The 17,418-nt window shown below is 33.2% G+C and overlaps 3 protein-coding genes across 13 annotated transcripts; 2 read left to right on the forward strand and 1 right to left on the reverse strand.

Moving 5' to 3' along the window:
- Positions 1–2,256: 2,256 nt before the first annotated feature.
- On the forward strand, positions 2,257–5,619 carry LOC122524707 (protein shifted). Its single transcript, XM_043647108.1, has 6 exons — positions 2,257–2,640; positions 3,112–3,354; positions 3,427–3,570; positions 3,696–3,848; positions 4,844–4,939; positions 5,032–5,619. Exons 1-6 carry the CDS (start codon positions 2,475–2,477, stop codon positions 5,256–5,258), a joined length of 1,029 nt encoding a protein of 342 aa, XP_043503043.1. The 5' UTR covers positions 2,257–2,474; the 3' UTR covers positions 5,259–5,619.
- LOC122524708 (5-demethoxyubiquinone hydroxylase, mitochondrial) lies at positions 3,911–7,968 on the reverse strand. 4 transcript variants are annotated; one of them, XM_043647109.1, is made up of 3 exons: positions 7,258–7,968; positions 4,510–4,691; positions 3,911–4,413 (listed from the first exon to the last, which is right to left on the reverse strand). In XM_043647109.1, the coding sequence occupies exons 1-3, from the start codon at positions 7,401–7,403 to the stop codon at positions 3,983–3,985; spliced, it is 759 nt and encodes a 252-aa protein (XP_043503044.1). In that variant the 5' UTR covers positions 7,404–7,968; the 3' UTR covers positions 3,911–3,982. The 4 variants fall into 4 exon arrangements, with proteins under 4 accessions (XP_043503044.1, XP_043503047.1, XP_043503045.1 ...); XM_043647112.1 differs by lacking the exon at positions 7,258–7,968 and adding an exon at positions 6,084–6,169; XM_043647110.1 differs by lacking the exon at positions 7,258–7,968 and adding an exon at positions 5,964–6,077.
- On the forward strand, positions 6,157–15,500 carry LOC122524706 (DNA-binding protein P3A2). 8 transcript variants are annotated; one of them, XM_043647101.1, is made up of 8 exons: positions 6,157–6,241; positions 9,308–9,584; positions 11,207–11,331; positions 11,434–11,859; positions 11,946–12,251; positions 12,780–12,920; positions 13,079–13,226; positions 14,724–15,500. In XM_043647101.1, exons 2-8 carry the CDS (start codon positions 9,407–9,409, stop codon positions 15,053–15,055), a joined length of 1,656 nt encoding a protein of 551 aa, XP_043503036.1. In that variant the 5' UTR covers positions 6,157–6,241; positions 9,308–9,406; the 3' UTR covers positions 15,056–15,500. The 8 variants fall into 8 exon arrangements, with proteins under 8 accessions (XP_043503036.1, XP_043503035.1, XP_043503041.1 ...); XM_043647100.1 differs by lacking the exon at positions 6,157–6,241 and adding an exon at positions 6,311–7,269; XM_043647106.1 differs by lacking the exon at positions 6,157–6,241 and adding an exon at positions 6,311–7,269 and having other exon boundaries at positions 11,946–12,149.
- The last annotated feature ends 1,918 nt before the right edge of the window (positions 15,501–17,418 follow it).

Below are 17,418 nucleotides of genomic sequence, written 5' to 3' on the forward strand. Positions count from 1 at the left end.
GGTTTTGCGAGACCACGAACACCGACGGAGTGTAAAATCGGTGCATGTCTCCTACGTGGAAGAGCATCTCGTCTAACAAGCCAGCCTCCTCTTTTATAACGGCTCGTGAAACGACCGTGGAAACGTTCAGTTAGTTCTACCGGACAAGGAAGAGGACGTGAACAAGAAGAAGAAGAAGAAGAAGAGAAATCTCTCTCTCTCTCTAAAGAGACAGACAGGACAAAGTGCACCGTTGAAAATAATTTCTCTTCCGAGGTCGTTACGTTCTCTCGCACGAGTAATAGATTTATTACTTTAATGGCGAAAGACATGCGTGAACGATTGTCGTATATTATAATTATTTTATATATATTTAACAGTACGATCAAATTTTATCATAATTATAGGATCCATTTAAAATTCACGAAGCTTCGATATCAAATTCCGATCTGTTCAGATTTAAGTAATGCGAGAAATTTCTTTGCAAATCGAGATGAGAGAACATATTTTATATTTATTTATATATTATACGAGAAATAATATATATATATATATATATAAAAGAAAAAGAGAAATATATAGTAAAATAAAAGCGGAAGAGCGAGAAAGATACGAAAGGAAGGTTCGGACGAAACAACGTTAAAAACTGGTTTCCTCTTACCAATTTCTTTTCATTTTATTTGTTATTTCAAATTCTGAATTTTTCCATATATTCCCATGTGAACTTTCGGAAACGAAAAGAATTAACCATCCGCCGAATAACGCTCGTAAAATATAATACATCAGAAAAGGTTCATCTGCCTTGTTCCTTCCAGGCGTATTGCATATGTAGTCGTGTGTTCGATCTAAATTATCTCGTCTTCTTGATGGGCGGGGGAGGATGGGGGGAAGAGGGAATCATTTAAGAGTCAACATAACATAATCCAAACTACAAACTATATTTATAATCCCTTAAATGTTAAACCAATAACTATCCTATCATCTGATCTAACTTTTTCGAAAGGTGAATTTTATCCAATGAAAAAATCGATCGATTTTACGATCGTCATTTAAAATTGATATTATTAACAATAAACGAAAAACGAATTTCGGCAAGGACTCTTATCGAATTGAATTTCTGTGCTAATTTGCCACGCCATCATGCGCACGTTGTTACACACCATGTTGCACATGGTGCACGTACTTACACTTGCGTTCACGCATACATATATCTATACACGAGAAAGATTCGTACGTCGACCCTTTAAGTTCGTGTCTGCCGTCGTCTACAGACGACATCTAATTGTAACATGCAAATTGGAGTTCTTTAGACCATATCTCTATAAGTGTAAACTAAGAGAGACAAGAAGAAACGATTCTCTCTTGCTAAGTTATATTTGCAAAAGAAAAAGATCAGTGTGCGTGCTCCCTAATTCTGCATGCGTTGCGTATGTGAAGAAGAAGAAGAAGAATAAGAAGAATAAGAATAAGAAGAAGAAGAGGAGGAAGGCTACATGAGAGACCAAGAGTTAAGAGATAGAAAAAGAGAAAGAGAAAGAGAAAGAGAGAGTAGTTCGTAAAGAGATAGGGATCTCTTACGGGTCCAATGGTGAGAAGGGAAAAGAAGAGGAGAAGATGGAATCGCCGTTCCACCATAGCCACCACCACCACCACCACCACTACCACACCACCACCACCACTACACTACTTCACCACCGCAGCCGCAGCTGCCAGGTCTTTTTTCCATTGACTCGGTCAGTCAGTCAGTCAGTCGGCGACTGCGATGCGATTCGACACGTTCAATTTAGAAATATCGCGAAATGTCCACTCGCATAAGTTCGTATCCGTGCAGAGATCGTATCATCGATAATAATAATACTGTACCTATCGATTGATCAAGAAGAATCGTCGTGATAGATCGTGATAGATCGTGATAGATCGGACCTATCTTTTTTTTTTTTTTTTTTTTTTTTATTTCTTTCTCTTAATCAACATCATTTTTATCAAAAGATAAACGGGAATAAATCTAAAAACAAGTAAGAGAGAGAGAGAGAGAGAGAGAGAAAGAGTTTGTTCGAAAGATAAAAGAGATTATTTGAGAAGAAGATCGTTATCATCTAACAAGATAATCTTATTGAAGTGGCGGCCGGGGTCCCACACCCGTGAAAAGCTCATTTCACGCGGCGAATCGAGGCGCGCGCGCGCGCGCGCGACGACGGGGGCGGCAACCACGACCACGACCACGACCACGACCATTACCACGACGGATCACCATAATCGTTATCGCTATACGATCGCAGCAGAACAACGACGACGACAACGTCTCGACGAGAAAGGAGAAAGCACGCTCGCGTGCGTACGTACGTACGTACGTGTGTGTGTGCGTGCGTGCGTGCGTGCGTCGCGTGCGGGCAAGCTGAGAAAGGGAATAGGACAAGGGCGAGGGTGAAGAAGAACTTAGGAAAGGCGCGTGTATCACACCTGATCAAAAGAGAGCCCTTAGGAACACTTCATAAATGATTATGCGGTGGGCGACAGCAGCCCTTAGTTTGGCGGTGATCGCTTCATTTATCGACACTACCACAGCCAGAAATCGTAAAAATCGTCGGAACAATAATCAAAAACAAGTAACCGGTGACATATCGCTTTGGATTGACCAACAACAAATTAAAATGTTCAGCGGTGAGTTATCCGTATTTTTTATCTAAAAGATTGACTACTTTCTTTTCCCTTTATCGCATTATTTTATTCGAAAATATAACTGTAGAATATTTTATTCAAAGATATCTAATTTTTGTCTATTGTATTTTGTCAATTATTTTTCTTCGATTATTTGTAGACCGAAATTGCAATTTACACTTTGAAAGTAACTTTTTTTTTTGATTAAGTTTATACATGTGTCTGGGAAAAGAAAAAATTTCTAAAATGAACTTTATGATGTTATTAATATATTTATGCTGAATACAGCATCCAAATCACGCGATATGTTGCATATGTTTTACTGTGCAATGCTAAGTAGATAAGAATTAAACCAGTGATTTCAATGCCTATGCAGAACAGTATTACATCGATCCTTTTTTCGGATCTACGATTCGCTTTTTTCTTTTTCCAATCATATTTATCGCGCGATAATATAAATATTATTTTGATTAGGTATTGAAATGGAGATCTACGTGATCTCGGAGGGAATTGTTTTATCATACCTTTTGGATCCAGAACTTGAAAATAAGTTGCCGATTATTCCTAGCGAAGTATCTTACGTAAATTTTACATGGAAATCTGGCGCTAAAAAATATTATTATAACTTTTATCGATTGAAATCTTTCGACGAATCGATTCTCAAGACACCATCGATTACGATTAAAACTCAAGGACGAGTACCTAAAAGACCAAAAGGTAAAGATTATAATTCGCGTGTTATTCTGCAAAATATATATTAAAATAATGATTTTTTTGTATGTCTTATAGAATTTAGCGTTTTATTACCTTGTACTGGAAATAATTCTGGAATAGCACAATTTGGAATTGGTTTAATGATCGAAACGCGAAAAGGTAAACCTTTGGATGGGACACCACTTCATCTTAGCTTAAGAAAAGAATGCAATTTGCGCGGTAAGTATATTAAATAAATTTGAATATTTTATTTGACATATACAAGAATAAAAGAAAAATTAATTCAATGTTTTTCTTCGTATATGTTCTTTACTAATTTACTAATTTTTTTCTTTCAATTTTAGAACCAAATCCTGGACCTTGTCCGGATGGTTATTTGGGCCCGCCGCACTGTAAAAAAGCACTTTGTTATCCAAATTGTATGAACGGTGGGAACTGTACTGCACCCGGCGTATGTTCGTGCCCTCCGGGTTTTCAAGGACCTTATTGCGAAGGGGGTATGCAAATTTTTACAAATTTTAATATAACTATTAAAAAAGAAAAAGTTTATTTTAAACAAACGTAAAGTGATATTGAAATAATAACAAATACTTATATCTACTATCACATAATTCGAATAAATTAATATAATTTATGCTACTTTAGAAATGGAAATAGCAGTTTTGCAGCCTATCTTAATAATATTCGTGAGAGCCTTATAAAAAGGAGCTTGTTCAGCTCCATGTTCTAATCCATTGTCGTGATGCTCTTGTTCCTCGTCACGAATAGTTTTAATAGTTTCTAATAATTCTTTGTCTATCCCTTCATTCATTTCCATTAAATTACGTAATTGATCGTTATAATGATCTATTACGACGGTTTCGACAGCCACGGTACACGCCATAGCTGCTTTCTCTCCCATTAGTGCTGTCCCAGCGCCAAGAACAAATCCAGCAATATTCCAAACAGGTGTAAATATCGTAGGTCGCGCACGATATTTTCGTATTAATTCTTCAAACTTAGCACGATGCTTTTTCTCCTGATCCCACATATGCTGAATCATCGGACCCTTTACAGTATTACCTATTTTAAGTAATGATTAAAACAATATGCATTAAGATAGGCAAACAAGGAGAAACTCGTGATGCGATATAATTTGTGAAAAATCTTCTTGTATACCCAAAACAGCCATTTGCCCTGCATAAATTCTATCTGCTCCCAACTCTCCGGCATGATCTACTCTTAGAATAGAATCTAAACGTTTCCCCGCTGTAGTGGTCGAAGTAGCAGCAGCCGTGCTATGTAATCGTATTCCAAATTGACGAAGGTGCAGCATTTTCTTTATCAATATCAACGATATTCTGAAAACAATTAACACCGAATAATATTCTATGTTCAATTGTAATATAATAAGACGTGCACATAAATAGGATGTAATTAAAAAAAAAAACATATATTACAAAGTATATATTACATATATACAAAGAATATCTATCATTTATATTTCTTTCAGGTATTTGTTCGGAAAAATGTTTGAACGGTGGAAAATGCGTACAAAAAGATACTTGCGAGTGTACAAAAGGTTACTTTGGTTTGCGTTGTGAGTTCTGTAAGTAATTTTCTTCGATGTTATACATCTAACAATATTCGTATAATATCATTTACAATGATTTTTAAAATTTAATAATTATTTGTATTTAGCAAAATGCGTTATTCCTTGTTTGAATGGAGGTAAATGTAGAGGAACCAATGTATGTCGATGTCCTAATGGATTTACAGGCGATCATTGTGAGATAGGTAGACGTTCACCACAGCGATCAACTTGCACGAAAGCTTGCAAAAATGGAACTTGTCAACCTGATAACACTTGTCTTTGCGATGCTGGGTGGTTCGGGAAATTATGTAATAAAAATAAGCCTTGGGCTTAAAAATACTTCTTGATAGTGGTATTGTTTTCATAACTAATTGGATTAACTAAACTATTGACATTTATTTCGAAATATTGAGAAAGTAAAATACAAGTTTCATATTTTGTTGCAGAAATATATGAAACAAATCTTAAAATAAAGAAAAAGATAAAATGTGCGGAGAATTTATAATCCAATTGGTTAATACCACAAAAATCAATGCGTTTAGTTTGTAATTCATCCCAACTGAGATGTGATATGTAAAATTGCTCGAAAGCAATTTAAGCTATTAATTATTATTTTTAATAATATACTTTTATATTGTTACATTTGTAGCTATGACTGTAAAAAGGAATAAAACGAGTTTTATCCACCTTTTAAATGTGCACTTTAGAGATTTCTTTCAAAAAATATCACCCAATAAAAAAATCACTCTATCACTAAACAAAACCAAATAATATGCACCATTTAAATAGAAACTTTAAAACAAAACAAAAACGTTACTAAATTGTCGAATATTTCAATAAAAGCAAACTTAAACAATGAAGTATTTGTTGACGTACACACTCTATAAATATGAAATCTCGATTAGAATAACCTTAAACTTTCTGATACTACGCCAATAGAAATTCCACAAACTTGCATTTCCGAACACCGTTATGAGTAAAGAAATAGAAACGAATATGACAGGAATAAGAATATTAATAAAATTAAATGAAATAATACCATTAAACGTATAAATATCAGATGCACAAAAACACATTTGTAGGTTATACACGACGCAAACGAACAGAGGGAGAAAGAGAGATGAGATCGTTTCAGGGAATAGAGAAGAGATGTAGTCACGTGTTTCAGGCGCCAATGAGAATGTAGGTACGGCGGCCGCCATGACGTATATCGCGTAGCTTCGAACCAATCGCTTTATTCCAGACTCGTATACATGTATATGGTGTTCACGTTTCGAGGATCAGCAGTGTCATTTGATGGAATCTAACGGGAAAACGGTGAGTGTCGAGTCAAAATTCAGGAGGAAACGTAACGTAAGTTGTCATTGCGCAGCGCGAGGATGGCGATGCAACGCGCATTCGCGAAATAAAGGTAAATTTTGCATCGTCTGCTTGGAGTGCAGCGCGCAGGCTCGCTCAAGATGGCCGCCCTCCTCGATGCTGGCGCGTTCTTTCCTTTTCCCTCATGTGTATACGACATTCGTATTATTACGCTACTCTCGTGTGTCCTGACGAGTGAGCAATCAAAAAAAGAAAGCAGACAGGCAGGCAGGCAGGCAGCAAAAAAGACGAGAGGAAAAAAAAGAAAAGAAGAGAAGGAAAGGTGGTGGTGGAGGAGGAGGAGGAGGAGGAAGAGTGGAGGTAGCGACGACGGCGGCAGCTACAGAGACAGGAGCAGCAGCGGAGGCGGCGAACCGATCGATAAGTCTGTCGACGACGACGCTGCCGCCGCCGCCGCTGCCACCGCCACCGCCACCACCGCTGCCACCACCGCCACCGCCGCCACCGTCGAAACTAGCCATGGTGTCCATGGCGGTCGTCGTGCGCGTTGTTGTGGCGCGGAGCGACGAAGAAGGCGCGAGTAATAGCGAGGACGAAAGGTGGTGGTGAGAAGGTGGAGAGGAAAGAGGAGATTTTCGCGCGCGCGGCCGAGTTAGGCTTCTCCCGGATCCGGTGCGTCCGGTGGCCCTTTTATTCCTTGTCGTTGTCATCGTAGTTCGCGCTTCTATCGAAGTTTTGTTGTCACGGAGCGCGCAGTGCACGCGTAGAATCGCGGAGACGACGACGACGAGGTGGAGGACGTGGACGACGACAACGACAACGACGACGACGACGACGGCGACGACGACGACGACGACGACGACGACGACGATGACCGCCGAGATACGCTCGCGTGGGGCGTGGTGGTGGTGGTGGTGGTGGTGCTGAGAGAGAGAGCGTGTGCGGTTATAGCCCGCGACGGCGGTCTCCCCGCAGACGCGAAGCGCCCTGTGTAACACCGGGTGACCACTCACGGGACACACAAGGTGCGTACGCAACTCGCGATTTTCACTGGGCCTGCTCCATGACTCTCCTCGCGATACCCTTCTCTTCGGTCATGAGCTTCACGGCCCCCCCGACACGGTGCTCTCTCTTTTGCGTGTGCCCTGCGCATTTTCATTTGCCCCCCCAAAATAAACGCGCCGTCTTAGCGGTGTCGGCTTTTGGCGCATCCTCTCTGCTCTCTCTCTCTCTCACTCTCTCTCTCTTCCTCTTTTTCTACTATGTTATTTTTCACTTCATCCTCTTCCCATACTCTATTCTTGCTGTTGCTGCCGTTGCCGCTGCTGCTGTTGCTGCTGACTCTGTTCCTGCTTTTATTGTGTCGTTGCTTTGACGTTACCACTGTCATCGTTGCTCCTAAGCCTATTGTTACACGCGTCTTGTTATTTCTTATTCTCCATGTGAAACAGTCTGCCTCTTCTTTCTCTCTCTCTTTCTTTCTTTCTTTCATTTCCCTTTTATCTATTTCTCTCTCTCTCTCTCTCTTTCTCTTTCTACTACGTCTTTTCATTGACACGCTCTTCTGTCAACCTAACGTGCCACACTTCACTCTCGATTATGACAAATCTCGAAAAAGGATGCGGAAAGAATCGTTATATATTTCTCATATACATTATTATCTTTTATCTATCGATGATAACGAGAACCTATAACATATTTCTCTTCATTTCTATAAAATATTTAATATTTCTCGTATCGTACGTTCATATAAAAATGCGCACGAAGATATCCAAGCGAAATATTTACCGCTTTTCTCTCCCTACTCTCTTCTTTCTCTTTCTATTATTTTCACATCTTCTTCGTATCCATCGTAGTAATTCATTTGGCACCTCTATGGGAAAAACAAATGAAGGTATAAAAAAATCATCATTGAAGAAACATCGATGTATCTCATGTAAATTGCCAAATTTTAGCTTTCTCTTTTTTAAATCGATGTGTACCCACTCGTTGTATGTTCCTCTATACTTTGAAACGAATGACGTTCACTTTATCGATTTTTCGTGTTCCAACGCAAATAGACGTACAAGTTTAGTATTTCAAACTTCATAATTCTTGCCATATATGTTGGTGCGTGTTCCTTTTTTCCCTCTTTCTGTTTTCTTTTTAATATGTTATAACTTGTCTTTTGTTTTTGTTTTCTTTTTTTTTTCTTTCTTCTTCTTCTTCTTCTTCTTTTTCTTTTCAATTGTTTGCGTGCTTCGGGATAGAATATTTGAGATCTATAAATTGTAATATCATTCATAAAAACGTGATAGTAAGTCATCTAAAATTTTATTTTCTCTATTACTTTATTTTATTATTGTAATATTAAAAAACAATTGTTACTAAATTTTAATATCCTCTCTCTCTCTTTCTCTCTCTCTCTCTCTCTCTTGTAACAATTTTTATTTTTATATTGAAACTTATTCCTCATACTAATATCGTTGGTTTCATTGATGTTTTTAATATTTGGATTACAATGGCTATTAATTTCGAATTGATTTGAGATAACTTGATGCTTGCACACACATTTTATGATAATTAAATATTATGATTGTATTCTATAGTCATTGTTATCTCTCTGTACGTGTATGTTGTTTCTTTTTTTCATTTCTTCACATATGGTATGTTATAATAGTATGTTAAATGTGTGATGAAGTATTATTGTATGTGTTGTATTGCAAATAAATAGAAATAAATGATACCATGAAGCTGTTAATTCTTTACATAGATCGTAATTAACATAAGTTTCCTTGTTAACAAAAAATATACGCATTAGATCAAATTAATCTTTCTCGAAGGAGAAAAATGAGAAGCATTATTTAATTAAAGATATATTTATTCTACGCTTTCATTTGATATTAATCATCGTTAAAATGAATGTTATTATTTTATGACTACAAATCAAAAATTACATTTTATTTATCAAAAGATATTAATCATGGTAATTCCGATTATTAATATATCAATTTCTATATATTCATTTATTCATTTACTCTTGTATGCGTTAAATATTAATTCAAAGTTTCTTTACTCTGTTAGGGATAAGGTGATGTAAAAGAATATCTCAGGATCTGCAATAACATTTGTTGGGCCATTGCAATATATTAAAAAGTCAAAACGGGTGACGAAGGCAAAAAGATGGTTTCTCTGCCTAATGCAGAGTCTGGCACGATGGACAGAATTTCGGATGACGATGATGAGGAGCCCAGTAGTGGGTCCGAAACGTATGAAGAGGGAGATCTTTTGGCATCGGCTATGGACGATGAGGTGACAGCCCAGCTAGCAGCAGCAGGTTGGCAATACAAAAACGCTAATGGTGATTTCCATTTTTTTGCTTTATCACCTCTTGAGTTATATACGGCTTAATCACTTCCATTTGCAAGTTAAACGCAACAAACGACGTTCATCATTGACTGTGGAACCTAGCGTACATTTAATCTCTCGGATACTTTTCACCACCAATAAGCGATGAACGTGTAAGATTCAAGAGATCATTCTCTTTAAAGAGTCTCGCAAAAGTTTTAAAAAAAAAAAATCTGGAAACTGTCTATTAGAAAAGTACTATTCATACTATAATTTTTTTTCATACTATAATATTTCACTATAATACTTTTGACGTATCATATTTTGAATTATTCACAAAGCACATAGTGATTTTTAATTGAAGTTGATATTGATATTTTCAATTATGAATTATATGCAACAAATATTTATATAACGAATTAAAAATCGCTATAGATCTTCTGAATAATAAAATATATATAATTTTCTGCTATATCGAAGGTAAATATATTTTCTGTTGTAACAATCCATTTTACTACATTATTTTTTGAATTATCCATAAATAATTAACAGTCTATGTAACACTTCGCGTACTTTCAATCTAATTGTATCTTTCTAAGATGTTCGATTTATTAAAGTAAACAGGAAATCATGAATATATAATTGACTATCTTATAAGACTCTTTATAGAGTGGTATAGGTCATAAAAGTATAGTAAAAAAAAAAAAAAATATTTGAAATGATGTATGCAAGTGGAGCCTGTCTGTCAATGATGCAAGTTTTAATAATTACTTAATTTACCAAATAAAATTTCATATGTTACAATAATAATGAACAGTTTTAATTTTGTATATTAATTCATAAAACAATGTCTCTCTCTCTTTAAAAAGAAAAAGAGAAACAATGAAATTTAGTCATTGACAGAACAGTATGATATAGTCTATCATCATATTTTATTATTTTGATTTAATTTTATATTGTTTTTATTTTTCTTGCGTGCATCTATTTAATTTACGCCTTATATTCTCAGAATGTGCTTCGTTTTTTAACATATGCAAAACATATTTTTTTTCTTTTGTTTAGAGATCGATATCCTTATGTTTTTATATGATTATTATCGTTTATATATTGTTGCTAAAGTTTATTACTATACTTTACATGTAGTACGACACATTTATTTAAAAGAAAATATTGTTTTTTGTTCACAAGTTTTAATAGAAAATAATTTAAAGAAATTGTTATTAAATACGCAATCTTATTTGTTTCTCAAACAAAATCTAAGAGTACTCGTTTTATAGGAACATCTGGCTAGATGGTAGTAACTTTTTTGTCAATAATTTCTTTTCCTTTTTTTTTTATCTATTTATATTAAAAATAAAGATATAGATCACACCATATAATTATGTAATACATCTCTTAGATTTTGAGCACGTTTTATATTACTATTGCTTATGCATCTCTTTAGTTTGAATGCACTACATGTATACGTGTTAACATGTCAATATAATATATTAAATGCAATCAGAGAATTAATCGCTAAAATTTTGTAATAATTTGAAAAATATTTTCTAAATTAACATTTTATATTGACATACGAGTTATGATGTGTAAATTATCGAATATAAATATTTGTATCAAGAGTATATATTTCTCTAGGACCTGTTGGTGTAGCCGCTGCCGCTGCTATAGTTTCTGCAAAAAAAAGAAAACGACCTCATAGTTTCGAGACTAACCCCAGTACAAGAAAAAGACAACAAAACAGGCTTTTACGAAAACTTAGAGTAAGACATTATTAATCTACATAAAGCTTCCTCTTTTATAAATAAAATTATAATAATAATTTATTATATTCTTTTGATATTGATTCTAAAATATTTTTACAGCAAACAATAGATGAATTTGCTACGCGAGTTGGGCAACAAGCAGTAGTATTAGTAGCTACTCCAGGCAAGCCAAATAGTAGCTACAAAGTTTTTGGAGCTAAACCTTTAGAGGATGTAGTTAAAAATTTAAGAAATGTTATAATGGAGGAACTTGAAAGTGCGTTAGCACAACAAGCTCCACCCCCTGTTCAGGATGACCCATCTTTATATGAATTACCACCACTTATAATAGATGGAATTCCAACGCCTGTAGAAAAGATGACCCAAGCTCAATTAAGAGCATTCATACCATTAATGTTAAAGTATTCTACAGGTAGAGGTAAACCTGGTTGGGGAAGGGATAGTACGCGACCTCCTTGGTGGCCAAAAGAGTTACCTTGGGCAAATGTTCGTATGGATGCACGTTCCGAGGATGAAAAACAAAAGGTTCGTATTTAATATATTAATATATATATAATAATTATTTATCAATTAAATGAAATGAGAATCATTTTTCTTTCGTATTATTGTAGATTTCTTGGACACATGCTTTAAGACAAATAGTAATAAATTGCTACAAATTTCATGGAAGAGAAGATCTTCTACCAGCGTTTAGTGAAGAAGATGATAAATCTAACGTATTATTACAACAGTCAACTCCTCATTCCTCGTCTCATCCTTCGCACTCGTCTAATCAGAGTCAAAGTGGACAGTCGCAACAACAACAACAACAGACGGTGGGAGTTGTTCGCCTCAGCAGCACGGATTCATCTAAGGGAAACTCTTCGCCAGCACAAATCATTGCCGCATCTCCCACAGCTCTTGCCACTGCCACTCAGGTGGGAGTGGATAGAGTGTATCAAAGAAAAAGGAATCATTTGAAGCAACACGATAGAAAAACATTTTGTGAAATTTTCGAGCAATAATGCGTAACTAATTGATTATATTGCATAATATCTTTTAAGAGAATTTCAAACTCTGAATTGTTAAGTTTTTATATTTTAATTAATCGCATTGTGTCGTGTTGTTTCTTTAAATTCCTAATTCTATTTAGGAGATAAAAGAAATGAAGATTAATGATATATTTCTTTACGCGGATATGCCATGTTTTTGTTCATGTGTTTGGTTTCCCTTATTTGAGTTTAATCTGACTTTATTTCTAATATTATATATAATCGCATATATATAATATTTAATATTTTTAATGATATAAACAATAAGTTGATTTGTGTAGTTTTGTCTTATTAGATCGATCAAAGTCATGCTCGTTATAAATCTCAAATTTTAATTAACTATATATTAAGTTAAAGAGTAAACGAGGAATTTGAAAAATGATCTATGTTATAATACAAACTTTTATATTACAGATGACGACACAATATCCAACAGCAGTGTTGCAGACAATAACGAATCCTGATGGTACAGTGTCCATAATTCAAGTAGATCCAAGTAATCCTATCATAACGTTACCGGATGGTACAACAGCCCAAGTTCAAGGTGTAGCTACCGTAAGTTAAATACAATGATTTATTTATTATATTATTTTAAATTATAAAGAATTTATTTCTTGTGTTATTTTTATTAGCAAATAAACTTAAGTTCAAATGCACATTATTATGCATACATGTACGTATGTATATATACACATATATGTATATGTATATAGATCCACACAAGTCAAGGAGAAGTTCAAGCACTCGCAGAAGTGGCAGGTGGTGCAGAGGGTGCTAGCGTTGCTGTTGATCTAAACAGTGTTACCGAGGCAACGTTAGGTCAAGATGGACAAATCATCCTTACAGGCGAAGATGGACACGGTAAAACAATTTTCTATAGGCTCTGCACAGTCGCCGGCCAGGAACTACTTGAACAGTGATTTGTTTTTACTAGCCCAGATACTTTTATTGTTTTGCATGCTGTCTGTTGAGCTCCATTCAAAAACAATATTTACAAATCTTTATTATTACGTATAATGAAAAGTAGATATTTTTCGATTAATTATTGTTTTTATTATTATTATTATGGTATATATATATATACTTATACATAAAGATATATATGATACGGATATATATATATATATATCTTTATTTGGAGCTATGATGCACAGCGTTATTTTAATTCATCTTTAAGAATCCATGATATATAAATATTTTTTTAAATATATTATTGAAGGAGCATTTGTTTATACAAAGAAAAAAAAAACAATGAATTAATATTTACTGATCTTATTATATAATAAGTTGTGAAAAAGTGAAAATTTATTTTTAAAGAAAGTGTATCATATGTGTGTTTGTATAAAGAAGTTTTCTCCGATATTAGTTTTGAATAAATTTTCAAAATTTATATTTAAAAGGTATATAAAGCTAGCATTTATTTATATGTATATGCATGTACATACAGTTTCTAGAATGAAAAAATAATTATGCAATAGATATATAGAAATATTCAAAATAATATTGATAAAAAAAATGACTGAAGAAAAACAATGAAGAATTTCGACAAATCGAGTCATTATGTATAAATGTCGCCATAATAATTAAAGTAAATGATTGCATGGATTCTTAAAAATTAGTACAGTGAAAATGAATAAAAAAAAAACATGATCATAACCATGACAAAGAAACCATCCTTTGTTTTGTGATCATTGCACATTATTAATTACAAAAGATTATTTTCTTTAATTTAAAAAAATAAAAAAATAAAATAAGGAGAGACAATAAAATTTATGTACATAGAGCACTTTTTGTTGATGTTTTATTATTTTATATATTAATTGTATTTAACAGTTTTATGTTTAAGCTACTTGAAACAAACAAATTATTCTAATTCCACTTTTTTCATATAAGATTTGTGATAATTCTTTATTGTTAATGGTGTTACAATCCAAATGATAATATTACCATTTAATATTCTGTTACAAAAAGCTTAGACATTTGCTGCATTTATTATTATTGCCTTGTTTTTTTATTTTTCATATAGTTATGTATTATGTGTATTATGTTCCGATACTATAAAAGGGTGTGCCAGAAAACATAGTAAGTATATATCATTTTCTTTCGCACACCCTAGTAATTTTTTTCATTATTACCTAAATAGGATATTCACTGTTACAGCTGTATTGTAAACTGATATGTTTTGAAAAAAAAAATAAGTAAGAATTTACCATTGTTGATCATTATAAAATTGAATGAAACTTGTATATATCTATATACACGTAAGATGCATAAAAGAAAATATATAATACTCCAGTTTACTCTACAGAAAATGCCTGAACACAGGCAGAGCATAGGACAGTCTTGTCTATGTTACAGGCTATCCAGTATCTGTGTCAGGAGTAATCACTGTACCAGTGTCCGCAAGTATGTATCAAACTATGGTGGCCAATATTCAAAGTGACGGTACTATGCAAGTTGTAACACCAATGGTCCAAGTACCTAAAGTTGAACCTGGAAATGGGGAGACCAGTATTGAAGCTGTAACTATTCAGGGTCATCCAATGACAATGATTAATGCAGCAGGAGAACATCAAGTTCTTCAAGTGATATCGTTAAAAGACGCTAACGTTCTTACCAAAGCTATGCAAGCAGAAGTAGTGAAAGACGAAGATAGTCAACAACAACAAACCGTGTCTAGTCCGGAATAAAACAACATTGTGTATAATTAATTAATAGACGAGCTCTATTAAATTTATTAAGATTAATCGGCGTGTAATAATGAGAGTGAAAAAAATAATAAGTGAAAGAATTGTAAGGATTTGTATTTGAGAAACGTCGAGGCAGACTTATTGTGTCTTGAATTTTTGTGTGGTGCAGAATAATTAACTGCTCTTCCGAATAATGAGACGAGTGTGTTTGAGTGTGTAAATGAACTGGGTGCGTTAATCGATGAATTAAGAGTTTGTATTCAAAATTTATTATAGACATATACAATATTTACCTGTAATTCTATTTCTCAAATAGTAGTACGACTTTTTGAAAGTACTACTTATTTCAATGAATAACTGTATCTTCAAGAAATTTTATTAATTGACTCCTTAGGAGAAATCTTTGTTATATGGAAAATGCAATACACATCTTCCAATAATACAATTACGATAACAATATATTTTCATCTAGTCTTAGAATTGGTTTTAGGACTGGCTGAACTTGTGGATATTCCAAAGAGTTCGCGCGTCTTTTATGTTTAATTAATTTTATTGAGTAGGCAACTATTTATGAAAAGCACATACGTGAAATTTTTAATATCGAGATTATGTTTTGATATTAAACTCATTAATGGTGTTTTAATCTATTTACAAAAAGAAAAGTGGAGCTTTTAATATATTGATAAAATAAACATTTTTATTTATTTGTTGGACATATGCAGAGAATTGGAAAAAAGAACTAATATTTCATAAATGATTATTATTTAAAATCGTATGAAAACATGGTATATTGCAAATTAAAATAAAAAAAAAAAAATGAACAATCTGATTTAGTGTAAAAATATGTATTCTGGATCAGATTTAAAAATATTTGGCTCCGTAGCCAAAAGACATGTAACATATTTTTATGACGAAAGAATGAACCAAATTTGTGCTTGGTTGTAGAGATATATATGTATAGATATACACACATATATACATACACACACAGGATCACATTATAGCAGTAAAAAGAATTAAGCATTTCTGACGGGTACAAATAGGATAAGATAACTTTCTCTTTGTTTTTCTCAAGAAGTTAAAATATATATATAAATATGGATTTGACATTCGATACACATAATTCAAGTGTGATTGTAATATTTTAATATTTCATATTTTATATTTTACATTTCTCTTATTTTAATTTGTTTTTAAGTTTTATTTTTACACGTGATAAAAAAAGAAATATACGTAATATGAAATAATTACGTAAATCTTACGTTATATTTATGTTATATTTAAATTAAGAATTTATATATAACAAATGCAAATTTTCAAATTTGGCGACTGTGCTAATATTTTTTTCATTTATATTTAGAAAATCAGTACTAGATACACGACTTTAAACAGAGTACCTTACATAAAAATTAGAAGAATACATCGCTCTTACTGCATTTTGAAGTAATCAAAACGCGTCACTTCTATTTTATATTACAGAAAATCATTCTTCGATAGCAGTCGAGAGCCAATTCATTTTTATATCTGACGTTAGAAAAAGAAAACTATTTACTTTGTGCAATCTTGTTTCAATGTTGCGGTAAAAATGAGTAAAGTAAAAAATCTGCTATTAATAAAAATAATTTGATTTGTGCAATCACTCTAACGAATAATAAACATAGTTTATATATATATATATATATATGTAATATAATTTATTTTTATTTATTAATACTTTAGTCGTATATCGATGCATACAAAAATGCCAATGATTTTTTAAATCTCATACATAGTGAAAGTTAAGTTAAGACTTTGTCGCTACACTTAATCAGTATTTTATTATCGATAATACATTTTTACCATACACAAAGTTCCTGTAGATCCATAGAAGTTTTTCATCCTTGTAACATACACGTTGGAAAATAATAAATCGTAACATTGAAACAACAAGCTGCCTTTGGGACTAGGCATATAAATGATACCAAAAAGTTTTTTATAATATCATAGACAAAAAAAAGTATTTAAATTTAATAACAACTATTTACTAGTGCAGATTATTATATTGATTAGATATTAATTGTTGCATTGTTTTGTAAAATCATGGCCATTGAAAACGTGATGTAATATATAAACATATATATAGGTAAGATCATGTTGTATTCTACATTTTCGTTAACGAAAGGAACATACCCAACATAAATTAAGTTCTATGTCATCTAAAAGGAACGTATATTAACACATTAGATGATTCTAGGCATATATGTATATGATGACTTTACTGCTGTGTATCCTATAATGTAATTTGTAAATATGTCGTGATTGTGTCATTTTTCCTTTGATTAAGTTCAGTGTAAAAAAAAGCAAAAGTAAATTGAGTCCATCGC

Source organism: Polistes fuscatus, unplaced genomic scaffold, assembly GCF_010416935.1.
Source record: "Polistes fuscatus isolate 324 unplaced genomic scaffold, CU_Pfus_HIC Scaffold8, whole genome shotgun sequence".
In the NCBI taxonomy this organism is placed as follows: domain Eukaryota; kingdom Metazoa; phylum Arthropoda; class Insecta; order Hymenoptera; family Vespidae; genus Polistes; species Polistes fuscatus.

Coding starts and splice junctions, on each gene's coding strand:
- LOC122524707 (XM_043647108.1), top strand. CDS start 2,475: ATGATTATGCGGTGGGCGACAGCAGCCCTTAGTTTGGCGGTGATCGCT. Junction 3,355..3,426: donor AGTACCTAAAAGACCAAAAG/GTAAAGATTATA, acceptor TATGTCTTATAG/AATTTAGCGTTTTATTACCT. Junction 3,571..3,695: donor AAAAGAATGCAATTTGCGCG/GTAAGTATATTA, acceptor TTTCAATTTTAG/AACCAAATCCTGGACCTTGT.
- LOC122524706 (XM_043647101.1), top strand. CDS start 9,407: ATGGTTTCTCTGCCTAATGCAGAGTCTGGCACGATGGACAGAATTTCG. Junction 9,585..11,206: donor GCAATACAAAAACGCTAATG/GTGATTTCCATT, acceptor ATATTTCTCTAG/GACCTGTTGGTGTAGCCGCT. Junction 12,252..12,779: donor CTCTTGCCACTGCCACTCAG/GTGGGAGTGGAT, acceptor TTTATATTACAG/ATGACGACACAATATCCAAC.
- LOC122524708 (XM_043647109.1), bottom strand. CDS start 7,403: ATGAAAATGCGCAGGGCACACGCAAAAGAGAGAGCACCGTGTCGGGGG. Junction 4,692..7,257: donor GTACGCACCTTGTGTGTCCC/GTGAGTGGTCAC, acceptor AATTGTTTTCAG/AATATCGTTGATATTGATAA. Junction 4,414..4,509: donor AGGGCAAATGGCTGTTTTGG/GTATACAAGAAG, acceptor TACTTAAAATAG/GTAATACTGTAAAGGGTCCG.